This window comes from Aspergillus lucknowensis (genome assembly GCF_044049455.1).
Source record: "Aspergillus lucknowensis strain CBS 449.75 chromosome Unknown BJX67scaffold_32, whole genome shotgun sequence".
NCBI classification, from domain to species: Eukaryota; Fungi; Ascomycota; class Eurotiomycetes; order Eurotiales; family Aspergillaceae; genus Aspergillus; species Aspergillus lucknowensis.
Window position 1 is genome coordinate 242762 of NW_027263576.1, and position 18265 is coordinate 261026.

The 18265-nt window shown below is 51.0% G+C and overlaps 7 protein-coding genes across 7 annotated transcripts; 5 read left to right on the forward strand and 2 right to left on the reverse strand.

The window, feature by feature from the left end:
* The first annotated feature begins 1443 nt into the window (after positions 1–1443).
* Positions 1444–4951, forward strand: BJX67DRAFT_358850 (uncharacterized protein). The gene is made up of 6 exons (XM_071029598.1): positions 1444–1911; positions 1969–2343; positions 2452–2604; positions 2651–2724; positions 2771–3301; positions 3369–4951. The coding sequence occupies exons 1-6, from the start codon at positions 1884–1886 to the stop codon at positions 4437–4439; spliced, it is 2232 nt and encodes a 743-aa protein (XP_070884399.1). The 5' UTR covers positions 1444–1883; the 3' UTR covers positions 4440–4951.
* A 957-nt stretch (positions 4952–5908) lies between these two features.
* BJX67DRAFT_358851 (PQ-loop repeat-containing protein) lies at positions 5909–8145 on the forward strand. The gene has a single exon (XM_071029599.1). The coding sequence runs from the start codon at positions 6206–6208 to the stop codon at positions 7481–7483; it is 1278 nt and encodes a 425-aa protein (XP_070884400.1). The 5' UTR covers positions 5909–6205; the 3' UTR covers positions 7484–8145.
* A 268-nt stretch (positions 8146–8413) lies between these two features.
* On the forward strand, positions 8414–9256 carry BJX67DRAFT_358853 (Rab family GTPase). Its single transcript, XM_071029600.1, has 2 exons — positions 8414–8455; positions 8530–9256. The coding sequence occupies exon 2, from the start codon at positions 8806–8808 to the stop codon at positions 9169–9171; it is 366 nt and encodes a 121-aa protein (XP_070884401.1). The 5' UTR covers positions 8414–8455; positions 8530–8805; the 3' UTR covers positions 9172–9256.
* Positions 9257–9278: 22 nt separating this feature from the next.
* On the reverse strand, positions 9279–12627 carry lcb2 (putative serine palmitoyltransferase 2). Its single transcript, XM_071029601.1, has one exon. The coding sequence runs from the start codon at positions 11971–11973 to the stop codon at positions 9946–9948; it is 2028 nt and encodes a 675-aa protein (XP_070884402.1). The 5' UTR covers positions 11974–12627; the 3' UTR covers positions 9279–9945.
* Positions 12628–12955: 328 nt separating this feature from the next.
* Positions 12956–14444, reverse strand: BJX67DRAFT_373275 (O-methyltransferase-domain-containing protein; the record flags this gene model as incomplete). The annotated part of the gene is made up of 5 exons (XM_071031374.1): positions 12956–13302; positions 13363–13805; positions 13867–13990; positions 14067–14193; positions 14304–14444. 5 exons carry the CDS (start codon positions 14442–14444, stop codon positions 12956–12958), a joined length of 1182 nt encoding a protein of 393 aa, XP_070884403.1.
* A 226-nt stretch (positions 14445–14670) lies between these two features.
* BJX67DRAFT_358864 (uncharacterized protein) lies at positions 14671–17550 on the forward strand. Its single transcript, XM_071029602.1, has 4 exons — positions 14671–15114; positions 15172–15851; positions 15898–17123; positions 17260–17550. The coding sequence occupies exons 1-3, from the start codon at positions 14719–14721 to the stop codon at positions 16943–16945; spliced, it is 2124 nt and encodes a 707-aa protein (XP_070884404.1). The 5' UTR covers positions 14671–14718; the 3' UTR covers positions 16946–17123; positions 17260–17550.
* On the forward strand, positions 17244–18192 carry BJX67DRAFT_382911 (NAD-dependent epimerase/dehydratase family protein; the record flags this gene model as incomplete). Its single annotated transcript, XM_071033325.1, has 3 exons — positions 17244–17550; positions 17681–17799; positions 17839–18192. 3 exons carry the CDS (start codon positions 17244–17246, stop codon positions 18190–18192), a joined length of 780 nt encoding a protein of 259 aa, XP_070884405.1.
* Positions 18193–18265: the final 73 nt, after the last annotated feature.

Sequence of the window (18265 nt, forward strand, 5' to 3'; positions counted from 1 at the left end):
GGTAGTGCCCAGTGGAGGGTCAAGGCGTGTATGGGGATTGACGATGTTATCAAGCAGAACAAGAATGTCGTGCGGGCTAGTTGAAACGTTAGGATGATATGGTGTTCTACCATATGAATTTCATAGAAGATAAGTCGCAAGATGCATTTGGTCTTTGTGTATACTTTTGCATTGTGTCGAATAGCTTATCTCCATAGACTTAGGAGTATAGATCTAGCGCTTCGCGTAGATTCTGGGTCAGTGCTACCATTGAATGATATTACTTCGTGCTATTCCTTCTCTTAGTATTATCAAAGTATGGACCAGCGATTCCCATGATATTCTTCCATTGGTTTGATCAAGTTGTTCTCCTCTAATGGGGCATTAGTACACCTGAGCTGACTCCGGAAACTCGCTTAATTAACTGCTTCACGTGCATACACATTCTCGACCAGTATTCCCTATGAACAAAGTTGGAGTGCTTACTACTATACTATCTCTTACTGTTTGTATAAAAATATTATGGCCTAAAAGAACGATTACCCAAGTTTTACACTGAATACAGTACTTCTTCTGGTTCGAGCATTGAGCAGCTTCAGAGCAACTCTGTGGTGCAACATCGACTCCTTGGGCAACGTCAAAAGCAAGGGACGTTATTCATCCGCTGAAAATTACGGGGAACGCGGATATTGATCACTGACAGTCGTTTGACCCAGGTACTCGTAGTCTTGTAGATGATGCGGTGGATGGTCCAATTTTTTGGTTTGTACTCGAGAGTTAGGATGATATTGCAGTGTGTGGGGTTATAAATTTTGTCTAAAACTCGCTAAGGACTCGAAGTCTGGACACTCTCATGGAGCAGAGAGTAACAACACAACTGGTTTGGCTCGCCGTTCGGTGTTTCGGCCTGGGTTGTCATGCTCCAGTCAAGCGAATTTTTTTCAAGATGATTGTTTCATTATCGAGTAGATTTCACTCCTTGCGTGTTCATTTCAAAGCCGGATAGTTGTGTGACTAAAGTCTGCCAACCCAACTGGATTCGATCATGAACCTTGGAAGTTGGTAAAGATTGTCGGTGGTTTGGTGGAGACGTACCCCTCTCCTGGTCCATGGCTGCAGACCATGTGCTTGCTCAGCCTAGGGGTATGGATGTTCTGAACAACTTCATGTGTGAGGTATCGAGCATAATAAGTAAGCAGATAAGTATGGGAGCCCCAGGAGGCGGATTGAGCTGTTCTCATCTTCAAGAGCAGGAAAATATTGATGGGATTGAGCATCGTCCTGCTGTGCGCCTCAGGAGTGGACCTTAAAATGAGCTTGGATGAAACTAAACCTAATTTGGTTAGGCCTCGTGGGCTCCACCAGCAATTGGCCAGGCACGGGTCGCTGTGGATAAGCGCGCGCAAGGGGCGTCTGGTTCGGGGAGTCTTTGGGCGACCTCCTTTCTCGATTTATGGCTTGAGAGTCTGGGGAACTCTTTGAGCTGCATTCGCTCTTATCCAGCTCTGGGTCTCTCTACTTTTTCTTTTCTATTGCTTTCTTGGGTTTACTGTTTCTTGTATTTTGCTTTTTTTTCGACTTCGATTCGCTCGAGGAGTGCTTCATTTCGTCCTGTGGCTCGAAACTTGTCCTCTGATCGTACCTTACCCACCCCCCGCCGCTGGTCGTGGTATTTCCTTCGTTGCTCGGTGTTTCTCTACCAATCGTTCTCGATACCCCGAGGTCCTCTCTTTATATTCCTGGGGCTGTCTACCTTTCACTCCCTGCGTTTACGGTAACACGTAGACACCATCCACATCCACTCTTTATCTCTGATGTCCCTCAACTGCTGAGGCGTTTTCTCTCCCGAACCTGAACGCAGTCCGCTCCATCCCAACGCACTGGACGCTTTCTCAATTGCCAACATGTCGAGACCCCGGATTGTGAGAGCTGGTATGGTTTTCACATAGACGATGTCCCTCGCCATAGCGACTAACCCTGAATTGCTAGATACGCTTGACCTCCAAGACCACCAGGCTCCCTCCGCCAAAGACCACTCGAAACATGCTGTACACACGAAGGGCGGAACTGGCCTAGCTCCCCACCAAGAGCAGGAAATACGCCATGCCGGCCATGATTCGAAATCTGAGATAATGCACGGCCCAAATGGTCGCGGGACACGTATGGGCACCGACGATTATCATGATGGGATTGACGTCTATAATGGTACGGAGGACATTAATATCGGATTAGGCGTGGACCATGATGAGAGTGACATTCGTGGAAGAGCCGAGGATGGCGATCTCAGTGACGGGGACGCTGATGATGATCTGCTGGATGATGATTTGATGGACAAAATATCAAGCTCACCCTCCATCGACGACGGTACGACTGCTTCTTCTTTTAGACTTAGAAACGAACGGGACGGGAGGCTCTCGCCGTTCCTCGCTTCCTGTGCACTCGACCGGGAAAGTCGTGGCTGACCGGGAACAGATGACATCAACTTCGAATTCGTTTACGCACTGCACAATTTTGTCGCAACTGTGGACGGACAGGCCAATGCCGCCAAGGGGGACAACATGGTGCTTCTGGACGACAGCAACAGCTACTGGTGGCTTGTTCGGATCGTGAAGGACGGGAGCATTGGTGAGTCTGAAGCGGAGGTCGCACGATTAAGGCTAACCGGGGAAAGGATACTTACCTGCTGAACATATCGAAACACCCACGGAAAGACTGGCCCGTTTGAACAAGCACAGAAATGTGGATGTAGGTTCGCCTCGCGAATAGGGTCAAACTCTACTGACGCAAGAAGCTCTCTGCGACCATGCTCGGGGACAATCTGGAAAAATCTAAGAATCCGCTGAAGAAGGCAATGCGGCGGCGAAACGCCAAGAACGTCACCTTCACGAATCCGACCTACATTGAAGCGTCTGAGGCTGAATACTCGACAGAAGAAGAGGTGGACGACGACGTTTCTTTCACTGATGAATACGCATCACGGGATGAGTACGAGGTGCGAGATGACCGGAACGAGGATATTGTGGTTGAGCCACTGAGACCAAAGCCGCAACGAGATAAGGGGACTCCAGAGGCACAGAACACGCAAGAAACAACAGAAACAACAGCGAGTAGTCCAGAGAAGCCGAGGTCAAGCCAAGAAATTTTCGAGCAAGACGGTCGCACGACACCTACTTCTGACATTACCGTTAGCCGATCGAGGAATGGTACTCTTAGGAACACCGACTCCTTTTTCAAGGACGATACTGTTGAAACGAAGAAGATATCTCTCACTCCGAATCTCCTCCGTGACGACACAGGTGCTGTTGCAAATGAGCCAAGAGAGGTACGAATTATGTTTCCTTTGTCATTTTTGCGTTCTTGGATAAGATACTAATTACTCCTCATAATAGCCCCGCATCAGTCTGGAAACTCTAGATAAAACCAATTCCAACGAGAAAGTCAAGGATGACAAGAAGCGAAAGGAGAAGAAGCCTGGGATGCTTAGCGGCCTCTTCAAAAGAAAGGATAAAAAATCTAAGTCTGCGGAGGACGACGGTGAAGATTTCGAGAAGCACTCGGGTGAGTTGTCTCGAGCGTCGCCGCCTCCGAAGACATCCTCGGAGTCTGTAACTTCTCCCGAATCACGATCTACGAAACAAACCGGCGTGCAGAGGCAGTCCAGTAAACTCCAGAAGCAGCCACCGGATGTTGACGCTCCTGCAACCTCCGATCCGTACAGGGAGCCAGTGGTAGACGCTTCAATGAAGGAGAAGGAAATCGTATCCAAGGAGAATCAGAGACCAGATCAAACGATACGCCAAGTGGTACTCGATGAAGTGGAGGGGATTGCCGGATCTTCACGCTCCAAGTCCTATGACGCTGGCCATCAAATCCACTCCAACCCTGCGCGGATCCCAAGCCCTTCGAAGAAACCGATCTCACCGACAGAAACTCTAGCAAACCGGCCAGAGCAGGCCAACCAAGCGTCCTCACAGCATTCTGTCACGTCCCCGCCCCAAAAATTTCCACCAAAGCAAGGTCCGGAACCGCAAACTCGACTCCTGGAATCGCCTATCAGCGCCCCCCCTCCCCTAGAACGTAGCTCCCCTAGTGTATCGGGGCTGGCAACTGACATATCTCCATCTCACGATCACCTCGCCTCTCCCGATTCACCGCCTCTATCGCCCGCCGACACCATTGATAGTAGGCGGGCTGAAGCAGTCCCGACTCCGTTTGAAGTGCCGACTCCAACCTGGAGCGATGCTAGCCTGCGCTCATACTTGGAAGATGATAAGGAGCTCCGCGACCTCTACGTTATTGTTTATGACAATACAAATATCCCTCCAGCCGGCCCTGAGCATCCGATCACTGGCAACTTGTTCAAGGACGAGAGCAAGAGACTGAAGGAGATGAATAGCCAGTTGGATGCTATGCTATCTGATTGGGTAGCTCAGAGAGTTCGCAAGTCAACAGGTCAATGATAGCTTCGCTCATCCTTGAAACGAGCTTGTTGAACCCAATGTGTATCGATTCTGATGTACTAAGATTGAGCTTTACTGGCCAGGAGCTACGAGTGTGCTGGGCGCATGTAACCTTGGAATATCTTCCTTGTCTTATTTCCTCTTTTTTTCCCATTTCCCTGCCATTCTTGCGCTATATTACGGATAACGATCGCATCTATCGTTTCGAGATAGCATATCACATGTGCTACATTTCCCTTGGTTCCTTTATTATTCTAGGATCACTGTGGGACAGGATCTCGGATGGAGCGTGCTATCTTTTCTTGTTATTTGCGTCGAGTTTCCTAGTTACTGGAATACCCACTCTCATATTCTTTTCTTGACGTTTTCAAACGTTTCAGTAGGCCAGACTTCGTTCAATGAACCACTCGCAGTTAAGCCTCGTGCAACGTTCCCGGGTAATACGCATGGTCTCGAAGCCCGTCGGCTGACGTTGCCATCAGACAAGCAATCCTTGACTTTGCAGAGACACCGTAACGGGGTATATAATCTTCCCCTTTTCTCCTAGGAGCACTTGTATCCGCTGAGCCTTTGCTACTCGTCTAGGAATGGTTTCGGCGGATTTCCTTCGATATGTCCGAGCCTTATTATGGCCAGTCCCAGCGCTATTCACCCACCAGCACTGGAGGTGATGGCACGTTTCACGCGCCTCCTGAGGGACAATACCAGCGTACTTTGCGAGGCTAGGAGGCCCAAGCGTATCCAGCGCAAGACTAAGCTTAGAGTGAGCCATACCACGGCCTTACTTAAACCACGGCCTGAGCGAGAGCAAACCTCAGGGTGTCTAACACCATCAGACGGTAGCCATGGCAGGCTTGGTCAACCACAGAGATAAGTATACACATTTAAGTCCTCACGATGGATCCCGTAGCTGGCGAGGAAGTAACGCTAAGGATTTGTATGTCAATGGCTTGGTCCACCTCGGAGTTTATCTCCCGATATGTTTGACACGTATCAGATTCTGATAGACTTTTCTTGCAGTGAGGGTACGAGCTGTCATAAACACTCTCGGTTGTCTAGCCGGATATCATCCTCGTCGAGCCAGCGTCGCATCGGGCGATGAACACCAGAGCTCTCACCAATGGCCAACATCACCACGGCCATTACCATCGCCAACGTCATCGCTGCCGGTCTCGACAGAGTCATCGTAGCACGAGCTCATAGGCCTGAAAGTGTTGTGATGCAAGTGTGCAGAATAATGTTTCCTTCACGGGTTATCAATCCCTTGACTAACACTCCGATAATTGGGCCGTGGGCGCTTGTGGCTGCCTGGTGGATGCCTGATCACCGTGGCTGTGACCAATCACAGGCGGCTGATAATCAGGGCTCAGACTTGCCCCATCTGGGATCCGAACTGGGACTGGGCTCGATTTTCTTATCTGAGTCCCCAGCTGGGGAAGCCCAGGCGTCTCTCGTGACCCCATCTCGAAGGGGGATGACTCGACGCGATCCCACTCTGCACCTCATCCATCCTGAACTGTCTCCCTTGCCCTTCCCCTGTCCCCATCCTCGTCCTCATCCTCTTTCTCTCTGCTCCTTCCCCTTCCTTCTTTTGTGTTCGAGAGCTCGCTTTCGTCGCATGTTCCGTTGTCGGCCGTTGTCGGCCCTCTGATTGCCTTATCGCCCTCTTGTCTGACCGCGCGTTGGTCGCCCTGCCCGTGAGGGGTGTCCGTCGAACTCCCTCAAAGTTAACGGTACCTCGTCTAGAACTGTTACATATCGTGGATATGGCTCCCCCGTTAATAGACTATGTCGCCCAAACCCTCCCGGAACACTGCCAGCCGACATCGCAGTTTCTTGTTGCTCTCTCCTCGCGCCTGAACATCTGCCTCCCCACACCACTCGCGCTTCTCTCGTCAACGCTAGGAACATTGAGTATCGTCTCATGGCTTTTTGCCCAGATTCCTCAGATATACAAGAACTTTCAGCTGCAGTCGACCTCCGGATTGTCAATATTCTTCCTCATCATTTGGTGTCTCGGAGACATGGGAAACCTTCTCGGCGCCCTTCTGACTCGGCAGGCCGCCTGGCAGGTCATTATTGCGGGTTACTATGTTTCTGTTGATATAACTCTCGTGGTCCAGTACTTCTGGTACACCCATTATAAGGGAAGCGGAGATGATGCCTATGTCGCCCTCCCTCACTCCGACGACGACAATGTGCCCGCGAATGTTCTCCAGGGTGTTTCTTTCTCTGAAGACGGATCGACCTTGACAGATAGCTCGCCACGATTATCTCCTAGGGTATATTCCAAGGCAGCCACTGATTTCAAGACCGGATCCCTCAATACACTTAACAACGCTCCTACGTCTTACTCCAACGAGAAGCTAGGCTCTTCGCGACGGTCTACCGCTAGAACTGGCAATAGCATGGTCGTCCCAAATACAGCTGCACGCACAGTGTTGCTAGCCTCAACGCTGTGTGCCGTTGTAGCCAACGCAGCCCCGACTGAGTCTGACCCTCTCCCACCTTCCTCGGGGTTGACTCTTGAGTTCCTGGGACGTATTTTCTCCTGGATGTCCACTGTTCTCTACCTGGGCTCGCGGCCGCCTCAGTTGTACAAGAACTACCGCCGCAAGAGCACATCCGGCTTGTCCCCGTTGCTTTTCATGGCTGCCTTTAGCGGCAACTTTTTCTATTCCGCTTCTCTCTTAACAAGCCCGAACGCCTGGTATGATTTTCCGCCGTACGGCGGTGGCGGATGGGCCGATGCGGATGGAAATAGCCGTGTCGAGTGGGTAGGACGGGCTATTCCTTTCTTCCTCGGAGCATTCGGCGTTCTATTCCTGGACGGCTTCATGGGGGTGCAATTCCTCATGTATGGCTCCGATGACGAATCCGTGATTGAGACTGAGGACCCTAAGCGTGGTCGTAGCCGCTGGACAGGGGTTCATGGCTGGATGAGGGGCTGGATCCCCTCTCCTGTGCGGAAAGCCACATCTGAATCTAGTCCTGAAGGGCAGGCTCTTCTCACCGAGGAGCCATGCAGATATGGTGCGGTGTGATGGGTGTCACTGTCCGGCTTATTACATCGTCTGCACCTCGAATCTCCCTTGCGTATCCTCACTGGATATTATTACGATCTCACGATTTTTTGTTACACTGCGACTGTGTTGACGAGCCTTTAGATTTGACTCTCTGGGATTTTCCTCACGCCTTGTTCTCGGATCATGTTTCTGGACTTACGGCCACACTTTGGGTTCTGCTTTGCATTCAATACTGGCTCAGGGAACGGACGACCGTCATGCATAGAGCTTTTTCAAGTCCTTACCATGAGAGACAGACTATACATATTTTGACATACAATGGCGTTGTTTCGGGCTTTCCTTTGCAGCTTCGGGAGTGTATCGGTGCATCTTTGAGAGTTTTGCACGTTTTTGGTTATGGCAGTATCGACGACCGAAGGGCGCCGGAGTCGGGGATATTGATCAGGTTTTCTTCTGCAATGTAGCAATGCAAGTCACCAGATAACTGTTAGATCAATGGGTCCCATCGGTGGTAACATGTCCCACATTCCTTGCATACTTAAAGTGGATTCAGCCCCCGAAGCCCGTGTTGTGATTATCTATCCTTCAGAGTCACTGTGAACAGGCAGAACGAAATTGAGTAGTCAAGACAACCTGTCCAAGAATGCAATAATTTTCATCGCCAGGCAGCGAGATAGTATCCCTCAGCCTCCAGCTCGTCCAAGGACGGGGATAAATATGCGAGGCCCCCTAGTAGCGTTTTCTTGGTCTCCTCGCGAAAATCCATGAGAGCCTCCAACCGTCCATATAACAGGACGGGATAAGAACCCCTTCCAAGATGGGCTCTGTTCTCTCTTCCAAGGAAACCACACCCGGTCTAGCGTCCGGTGCTCCTGCCAAGTCCCCTCTCGTAAAGTACTATTATTACCTTCTCTTCGCCTCTTTCCCTTCCAGGGTCCTGGGGCTAAGATCGTCAAAATCGCAGGGTTATTTTCATAGGCGCTGAAAAGGGTAACAACAACACATGACTGTACTTTCCGTCTCTATCAGAAGAACATCTACTGATAAACAGGAACAACTTATAGCAGGCGGAACATCCCTCGTAGCCCGCTTTAAGGACGGTTCTTTCAGCGAGGATACACAGCCCACCGGGGTCGCAGACGTCGTTAGACTTGTACGTTCCTACCGAGGACTCACTCTTCCCTGTTCCACATCTTACCACATGGAGAGTGCACACGCACAAAATACTTAACTCTCCATAGACCCTCCCACACAACCATGACCCGCAATCCCAAGTGCACCTCTGGGCACAGTCACAGTCTCAGGCGCAGCCTCAGTCTGAAACGACCGAAACCCGCCTGATGATCTGGGACTGCGCCGGTGCCGAGCGATACCGGCATCTGGTGCTAGCATTTACGCGAGACGCGCGGGTCGCCGTTGCGGTTTATGATGTTTCGAGCCGGAAGTCCTTTGAAGAGCTTCTGAGGACGGTGGAGGATCATGCGGATGGGGTGCGGGCTGTGGGATTGAGTCTGGGGGCAACACATTATATTCTTGTCGGGAATAAGGTTGATTTGGCGGGGGAGGGGAGGGAGGTTGAGAGGGCGGATGTAGAGGAGGTTGCGCAGAGGATGGGATATGGGTTTGTTGAGACGAGTGCAAAGAGTGGAGAGGGTGTGAAGAGGCTTTTTGAGATGGTGGGAGATTTGGCTGTAGGGAAGGGGTGACGCTGGAGTTGCGGGGCGTGGAGATTAGAAGACGCTGCAGTTCTATATCCCTATATGCCAATGTCATCTTGGATGACGAGTGTGCACATGAAGAAGTTAATAGACCTTTGAATTATAATAATAAGTATTAGTAATTATAACGTCGTACAACTCCAGGTAGCATGCCGTTTCGTTCAAGCTGATCATGTACTCCCAACCCTCGTATCAGTTTCATCAGGTACAAGCATAGTTTCGGGCCCGTATGTAAACAACAAGCAGGTTACTCACATCCCAAGCCTCCAGCACTTGGTAGGATGGTATGAATTAGCAATAGTGTCTTTAAGGAACAGAAGACTGGGCAAATCAAAGGAAAAGTAGGGGGAAAAAGGAATAAAAGTTGCCGTAGGGAGGGCGGGATGGAATGGTGAGCTTTATCACACAAGTTCATGAACAACGGAACGAGTGCGACTCAATAGAACTTTGTGCCCGAGGGGTGAATTTGGCGCAGTTGTGAGAATCCCATTCCCAAAGCAGGCTAATGATACGTAACCAAAGAAAGCGGGATTGTCGTGATGTTCTTTCCATTCGTGATGCACCAAAATCTGGGGAAAGTCGAACCAAACCGACACCGGAACGGCAGGACCAGCATCAACCGAGTGCGTCAGAAGCGCCTCCGAAGAGCTCCTTCGGTCTTTATGTACAATGGTGCCAGGTATACCGTAAGACGTCGGCATTAATCAGCAGAGCGAAATGGGCCATTTGGTGGTCCAACTCGACCATTTGGAGTCCAGAGGTTTAATACAGCGGCGACTTGACATCCTGAACACCGCGCCTTATAACATCCTCGATGCGCCATCTAGGAGGGATGATTCTCGGGTTTCGTTTCTGCTGCCATTGTATTTCTTTCTCTGGGGGCGGCGCCATGTCGTCGCTGACGGGTATAGCCCCGCCAGCAACGCCGGTGGAGAATTTGAGCTGGAGGATGTTCCCGATCTCATCACATGCCGTCAAGATACGGTCAAGATCGTCCTTTGTGTGAGCAGCGGAGACACAGAATCGAGCTCTGGAGGAAACCAGAGGCGTTGCAGGGTAACCGACAATAACGACAGAGATCTTTCGCTTCAACATTTCGTGAGAGAACGCAGGCATCTTGGCAGGGTTGAAGAGAAGCACAGGGATAATAGGCGAGTCGTCGTGACCATACACTATAAAGCCAAGACGCTTCAACCCCAACCGAAGATATCTGGAGTTGAAGGCCAGACGTTGTAGTCGCTCCTCGCCCTGTCCGGCGATGAGTTCACCGTTTATAAGTCGTAGTGCTGAGACGATCTGTGCGATAACTGCAGGAGAAGTGGACTCCCCGTAGAACATGCCAGAATCAATCGCTTTGAGTTTGTCGATCATAGCCTGGTCGGCCGCAATATAGCCCCCGTTCGCGCCGAAAGACTTGGTCAGTGTACCCATGAGAATATCTACTTCCTTCGTGTCGATGCCAAAGTAGTCACAAACACCTCTTCCACGAGGGCCGACGGCACCGATTGAATGTGCTTCGTCAACAAAGAGGTAGAACTTGTAGCGTCTTTTAAGGGCAACGAGGCCGGGAAGATTGCACATAGAGCCTTCCATAGAGTAAAGACCCTCCACAACTACGAGAATCTTTTTCCATGGCCGGTGAGTGCGGGGCTGACCCTGGCTGATGGCCTCGCGAAGTTTCGACTCAAGGTCTCGCATGTCGTTGTGTTTAAACATGGTGATAGATGCTCCGGAGAGACGTGAACCGAAGCGGATGGATGCGTGATTCAGCTCATCAGAGATGATTAAGCAACCCTTGCCGACAAGAGCTGGGAAGATGTTGGCATTGGTACCGAATCCCATTGAAAAGACCATGGACGCTTCCTTTCCAACAAAGTTTGCGACCAGATCCTCAAGCTCCACGTGGAGGTCCTGAGTTCCTACCTCCGCACGGGTGCTTACCGGAGTAATTCCATACTTGCGGATAGTCTCTTCTGTGATATCAGCACAAGGGCCCTCCGACTGGGCAAATCCAAGGTAGTTGTACGAGCTCAAATTCAGAGTGTCCGTTGTGGTTCCCGTCAAATAGAAGCTCTTATTGTGGTCATCAGTGCCTCGATCGATTAGGGTGATATACCTGCCGGGAACACCGGTGACTGGCCGTTCAAAACAGTCGTTGATGCGTAGCTTAAGGCGGCGAACGTAAAAGTTGTCGAAGTCACTATTGAGTGCAGCATAGCCATTTCGGGGCTTCAAGTGGCGGTAGTTTTCCTCACGGAAGCGTTTTCCGAAGAAGTCGCGGACATGGCCAAAAGCGATTAGGATTAAATAGCTGATATAAGTGGTAATAAGATAGTAATAAGGCGGCTCGTCCATGATTGGCTCCGGAAAGGAACCACCGGGATGCCGACTGGAATACCGGTGGCTGGGATGACCCAGGGGACCGAACTGGGCATGTTGTTTGGCCAGACGACGAGACTCTTCTGGTGAAGGGGGTTGAAAGAGTGTGGTTGGCGGTTCGTTCATGTCCGGATTGTCCGCAGTCGCGGTCGAGAGGGAGATCGTTGGTAAGGACAGTGAGGCAGAGCTAATCGAAGGAGCGGCGGTAGTGGCTCCACCGGCGTTCTGGAGAGCAGCCCGCGCGGTCTGAGGTTCGGCCTTAGTCTTAGGGGAGGTCGAGAAGAGTTGGCTCAGACGGTTCGGCTTGGAGGGCGCCTTGATGGCGATGCCGCTCTTTCCGATTGTGGAGGAGTAGGACGAGGTGTTGGGGGGGTTGTTCGCGGGGGATGTGCTAGCGGATCGACGCGGCATCGCAAGGAAACGGCTGTGTATAGGCCAGCGAATTCACAGCACCACGAATGGCGCACAACGGGTGTGGTCTATCGCGCTTTCCAGGAGAGTAAAACCCGATGTTGTGGGAAGCCACACAAGAGAGGAGCCCCTGATTCTACTGTTTCTCGTTTTCCAACTCACGACCTGAAAAAAGCCAGCAGGTCAGAGATAATTGGCCTGGCATGGAGAAGATCACAAGTTAGTTGACGAGTCCTAGGGAGATACAGAGCAAAAGAAGTTGTGGAAAGACGAGAGGGAGACACAGCCAGACCAAACCAACTCCGAGCCTCCCGGCGTCATTCATCATGCAGAAAAGCGTACCTGGGCACGTGCGGAGGCTGGAAGCTCAGAGGCTTCGAACCGACCTCGCTGAAAACACGCTCTGTCGAGAGAGAAGAAAGGCTTATGCGACTCAAGATGGGTGACAGATGATGAGCAGACAGATGTCCAACGGAGAGGGAAATGGAAGATCAGCGGAGGAAGTGAAAGTCCGATCGCTGGACGAGAGCTCAAAGTCGCTTCGCCCTTGAAGTGGATGAAGTCTCCTGATTTTTCTCTTTTCCCGGAAGAGCTCGGATCCATGGTACCGTATTGTATTTTGAAGGATCTTTCGTGCCAGAGCACCTGGAGCGGAGAGCAAATGTGGGTATCGTAACCGTCCCAGCAAAAGATTATTACGAGTACCACCTTGGAAGCCTCTTTTTTCAGTCTCGATTTTAGCAAAAGGGGCCGGCTCCGGTTCTGCTCACAAACTGTGCAAGGCGCTCTCGGGAGAAATTAAAGGACTGCCCAGGTGGGATCAATGCACAGAGCCCACTGCGGTTTTGCAATCAACACACCCTATTGGCTCGTCATGCGATCTTGCAAATGAGAGGGTGTGAACAACATTATTATTGCAAACCCCTACTTCGAGAACAAAACAAGAGGACTTTCTCTGAACACAACTGGGACGAGTGGCGCCTCAGGCACAAGAACTCCGCCTCTCGAAAGCCCCCTTAGCCACCAACACAACGACTGAGTTGAACGTCGCTGAACCATGATATTTGTGAATGTGCTCCACGAGCAGCCCCGATTGCTCAGCAATGCATCTCCATTGTTCCTGCGAGCGCTCTTTCCCACCCAGAGTGACCATCATCATGAGGTCTGCCATGGTGGACTGCCATGGTACCTTTGTGTCAGGCAGGACAACCTCATCGATCAAAATCTGAGAGTCATCGGCCATCGCAGAACGCAGATTTTGAAGGATCTTGATACAGAGGGTATCAGGCCAATCATGTAGGATGCGTCGAAGATAATAAAATCTCGCTCCTTTCGAGTCGACTTGGTTAATTGGACGAGGTATCGCTTCGTTTGTCAGTGGCTACTCACCTTTGACGGTCTGCTCCTGAAAGAAATCGTGGGCCTCGATTTTCACCCCTGGGATGTCGGGAAGTCCGTTCAGAACCTCCGGGAGATCTTGGAGCACAAGCTGTCCATTCAGGTTTGGAAACTTGTTTCTTATCTCAACACATTGGTGCCCATGACCGCCCCCGACATCGACGAGAAATACCCTCTCCAAGTGCTTTGGGGCCCTAATGGCTTCTTTCTCAAAAAGATCGAACCCGACAGCCCAATCGCCTGACTGAAACGCTTTCATCACTTGCTGCGCTTCCTCAAGGAGCTTTGGATGTCGAGAAAGCCATGCGAAACAGGCCAGGTCGGTGTTGAAAGCTTTCTGGAAGGGTGTTTTAGTGTTGCTGGTGATATCTGCATATCCCGTTTCGTCCAAGAAATCCGGAAAGACCTGGACGGCAGGGCCACAAACATCGAAGCTGCAGGTAATTACCTCAATGGTCAGCTACAAACTCGGGTTCAAGCGTCTCGAGTACGAACGCATGGTAAACAAAGGCTTCCGCCTTCCGATCCGAGAAGATATGCGTGCTCTTGTTGGCTTTAAACTCGCCCACGCCGACTTCATCTATCAGACCATTCGAGGCAAGGTAACGGACGATTCGTGCTATTCCAACCCGATGGGAAAAGAGTTAGGATCCCAAGGTAGCCGCAAGTGGTATGTAAAGGAAGGGGCCTCTCACCAAGCATCTGTGGATTGATGCACAATTGCGCAGCCAGCTGGGCCACCTGTAGGGGATGCTGGCTCTGGGAAAGTGACTTGAAAAGGCCTGAACCGATCCCTAGTCGGACAGCCGCGATACGCAAGTGCTAGAAAGCTTTGGTCAGCAATGTAGGATGTCAATCACGTAAACATGAATTTGAGGGCCAAGTTATTCTAATAAGAATAGAAGTAGCGGTCCAGTTTCGACTACACTTACTGCGTTAAGCAGCTGTACTAAAGTGTCCTGTGGACTCTCGAGCTGAGACAAGACTTGCCGAAGCGCATCCTGGACCCTGACCCTACCAGCAGTGTCTGCCTCGCCCGCCAGAGCACGAATCTGCGAGACGATGTCGTCCATCAGGTTTCTCGAGGGATACAAAGATGATAATGAGAAATTGTATCTCTAATCTCAAAGCCGCGAACTGATACTTCTCCCTCCGTCGCACAACGATTCTTTTATAGATCAGTGTCTCCACGAACCCCCGCGGAATTCCCGCGGGATTGGCACAATATGATTGGCTGCTTGACGAACAACCAGTCACACAGCCTGCAGGAACTTGAAGTCATCATCCACGTCTTGCGAACTTCAAGCATGCATCTTCCATGTCCCTCTGCTTCTGGCGGCGATTACCATGCAGTCAAGCATAACCGTTCAGAAGAAGCCGTCTCGGCAGCGGCCTGTTTCCTGTCATTTTTGTCGGTCAAGAAAGCTACGATGCAGCCGTCGATTCCCATGCCCCAACTGCACGAGTCGTGGGATCTCGTGCCAATTATACACTTCCCAGCTGATTGAAAGTTATTCAGAGGATAGTACTAGCGAGAATACCTGTGCTACAACTGCAGATATCCTTGCGCGGCTCCGAAATTTGGAAGACATAGTCCTCCGGAATAATCCACAAGTTGAGCCCTCAGAGCCTGGTACGGCGCCAAACAAGCTCCTGATACAACCACAAAACCCTGGAAGGGAGAAACACGCCGCCGAAGATGCTCGATGGCTGGAGTTGGAGTGTTCTATTTCGGGAGTCTCAGTATGCTGCGTACGGAGGCAAGGCCGTGGTGAAAGACGCTGATTTGAGTACTTCTAGAATATTATCAAGCGCGACAAAGCTGTCTTCAGAGCTTGTCCCATTCGGCAGATAAAAGAAACTCCATCAGTAATGACTCAAGGCTTCCTGGATGTTATAACAAGCGCAGATATTACAAAGTGCTTCTGGGTCCCTCTGTATGAGGAATCTCGACTCCTGGTGGAAAAATACGTCGAAGAACTGACATACGTTCTTCATGTCATCCATATTCCCTCCGTCAGAGCGACTGTGGATTATCTATACGAAGGGCTGCATCGGCAAGTACGTCCAAAGTCTTCACATGTTGCACTACTCTTGAGCATTATCGCGAACACTCTTTACTCATGGACTTCGCGAGACTCGGAAAGAATGCCATACTTAACGATAGAGGACACCAATAGGTGCGCCTCTGTTTGGCTAAACGCCGCCCTTGATCTATTGGAACATGTCTCTCAGGCATCACATGGATCCTTAGAAGCAATCCAAGCCAGGATTATTACGGCTAGCCTCGTCTGCAATCTCGAAGGCGTTTCGTCGAGATACCGGAGCTTAATCCTAACAGCCATTACAGGAGCAAGGGAACTCGGCCTTCACAGAATTGATAATAGCGACGATCCCGCTTCCGCCAGTAGCCAGCCGATTGACACAGTCGAGGCCGAGACGGGAAGGAGAGTCTGGTGGTATCTCGTTGCTACAGACTGGTATGGCTCCTCTTTCCTGGGATCTGGTGGTTACTGACTTGCCAAGGGTTCTTTCTTACTTTGAAGGCCCCCTGAAGGGCACTTACACGATTAACCCACACCACATGTCGGTAAGAAAGCCAAGAAATATCGACGATACGGACCTTGTTCATGGCGCACCCATCGTAGAACGACCTATGGAGTACCCTACCCATGTTTCCTATACCCTTCAGCGGATCAAACTTGGTGAAATCTGTCGAGAGCTTACCGATCGTACCTCCATCTTTCGCTCCCAAAAGTTCAACTATGACATAGTACTAGAAAACGATAAAAAGACCAACGACTACATCTCGGGATTTCCAGCCTTCTTCCGACTCGACGGGGGTTCCTTGAATGATGTCGCAAAAGTCAATCCAGATGTTGCTCCAGGAATTATGGCCCAAAGATATATTCTCAATGTTCTTGCCCATGCTCATAGGTGCAGGCTGCATCTGCCATATTTCGCTAAGGCCTCCGTCAACCCGACCTACGCTTACTCGAGAGACGTATGCCTGGACGCCGCCAGAGCTGTTATTCGCACTGAGCGGCTGTTCGAAAAAGAGTCGATATCCTTCGTCCTTACTAGGTTCCGTTTCGCCGGCTCCTTGCATTGCCTGGGTATAGCCATCGTTGTGTTCGTCCTGGATGTGTGCCTTTACAAGGACCAGGGTCAGGAAGAGGAACGCAGGAGAGAAGCATCTGATGCTTGCAGCATCCTTCAAAAGGCGAAGAACGATTCTTCCATTGCCGCTAGGCTCTTGCGGTCGTTCATGCGGATCGTCCGGAAACATAAAGTTTCCATCAACGGAATCAGCAATGCTGGCGCGAGCGAAGGAGACGATATCAGAGAATCTCCTGATTCATACTCCACTCCCATTCACCTCGCGGACGCGCTAGGTCCTAGTCTCGGCTATGACTTACACAACGTGTCTGCCGAGCAAAGTCTCCTCAGCCCGTCTTCCTCGTACTGGAATGGGTTAAGGGAAACGCTTGATATTGGGATGGAGTCGATCGACTGGAATGCTCTGTTCTTTGAACTCGACGTCCAGAGCTTTGATGGTGGATCCTTGTTCTGACAGATTAAGATTTCGGTCACATTCTCTCGCAATTTCGCCGGCACCGACCTCCCTCTTGTAGAGGGCACACCCCCGAGGATATGATCTGCGGCTCGGCTCGAGAATTTCATCCCTGGCTCCTTCGCTAATGAGGAAATATTCTTCGCGAGGACGAGAGTTGTGTGGAAGTTTTTGGCTTGTAAGCACCCCCCCGGTCCCCATGACTATTTGTAATTGATGAATTGGGGATATTGGAGACTTAAACACTTCCCTTCGACATTAGCATGGAAGCTTGTTACTCGCCTCCATCTGTCTGATCATGCCACCTAAAACAGGCCTCGTTACCGGCGCCAATGGCTACGTTGGGAATATCGTAGCACGCGCGTTCTCCCGCGCAGGCTGGATAACATACGGTTTTGTTCGCTCAGCAAGTGCCGCTCAGTCTCTGGAACTCGAAGAGATATTACCAGTGTTGAGTCAAATCGATGATATCAAGTCGCATCAGTCCATCCTCAAGCAACTGCCCGCAACTCTAGATGCTATTGTGTCCACGACGGAGAGTCTGGATAACTACGCCATTCGCCACAAGAGCACGGTTCAACTTCTGCGGACTGTCTCCCTCGCAAGTACGTCAAATGGCCCCCAACCTCTTGTCGTCATTTCCTCGGGCTGCAAAGACTGCGGGCATCAGCCCGCATTACGACGGGGACCCCAGCCTTGAACCCCACACCGAAAACAGCCCTCTAAATCTACCAGAAATCCGTGCTCGATCCTCGCTTGATGTCTTCCAGCACCTAGATGCTTTCGCAGCCGTGGTCGTGCGCCCAACCAACGTTTTTGGCCGATCTGCCAGCTACCACCGGGGCTTCTTCGAGGTAACCGCGCGTTGTGTAAGGCTCAACTAACCCTTGGAGTTGCCTGTGGTCCCGAATTCTATCTTCCATACTGTCCATGTGGACGATTGCGGTGACGCCTGCGTCGCAATTGAGAACCACCCGCAGCGGGAGGACATAGTAGGACAGGTATTCAATATCTCCGCTCGACAGTACGAAACGGTGGATCAGATCGCGCGGGCTTTGCTCGCCGAGTATGATATTCGAGGCGGCCTGCGATACGTTGAACCCGGCTCTTTACTGCCGTCGGAGAATCCATGGCCGCCCGCTCTCATTGACTTCCCTCAGTGGACAGGCTCGGATCAAATACGTAAGGTTACAGGCTGTGCGACTCTTATTCACAGAACCTTTACATCCGTATCGACTGTCATATGAGGCGGTATCGTCCTCGGGGCACGAAAATATTGCGAGGATAGCGGAAAGGAAAAGGCTTTTCAGGGCTAGATAT

Excerpts from the sequence above, each read along its gene's own strand:
- BJX67DRAFT_358851 (XM_071029599.1), top strand. The coding sequence starts at position 6,206 with ATGGCTCCCCCGTTAATAGACTATGTCGCCCAAACCCTCCCGGAACAC.
- BJX67DRAFT_358850 (XM_071029598.1), top strand. The coding sequence starts at position 1,884 with ATGTCGAGACCCCGGATTGTGAGAGCTG. Across the intron at positions 1,912-1,968 it reads ACCCCGGATTGTGAGAGCTG|ATACGCTTGACCTCCAAGAC; the intron begins GTATGGTTTTCA and ends CTGAATTGCTAG. Across the intron at positions 2,605-2,650 it reads CGTGAAGGACGGGAGCATTG|GATACTTACCTGCTGAACAT; the intron begins GTGAGTCTGAAG and ends AACCGGGGAAAG.
- lcb2 (XM_071029601.1), bottom strand. The coding sequence starts at position 11,973 with ATGCCGCGTCGATCCGCTAGCACATCCCCCGCGAACAACCCCCCCAAC.
- BJX67DRAFT_358864 (XM_071029602.1), top strand. The coding sequence starts at position 14,719 with ATGCAGTCAAGCATAACCGTTCAGAAGAAGCCGTCTCGGCAGCGGCCT. Across the intron at positions 15,115-15,171 it reads GTTCTATTTCGGGAGTCTCA|AATATTATCAAGCGCGACAA; the intron begins GTATGCTGCGTA and ends GAGTACTTCTAG. Across the intron at positions 15,852-15,897 it reads TATCTCGTTGCTACAGACTG|GGTTCTTTCTTACTTTGAAG; the intron begins GTATGGCTCCTC and ends TGACTTGCCAAG.
- BJX67DRAFT_358853 (XM_071029600.1), top strand. The coding sequence starts at position 8,806 with ATGATCTGGGACTGCGCCGGTGCCGAGCGATACCGGCATCTGGTGCTA.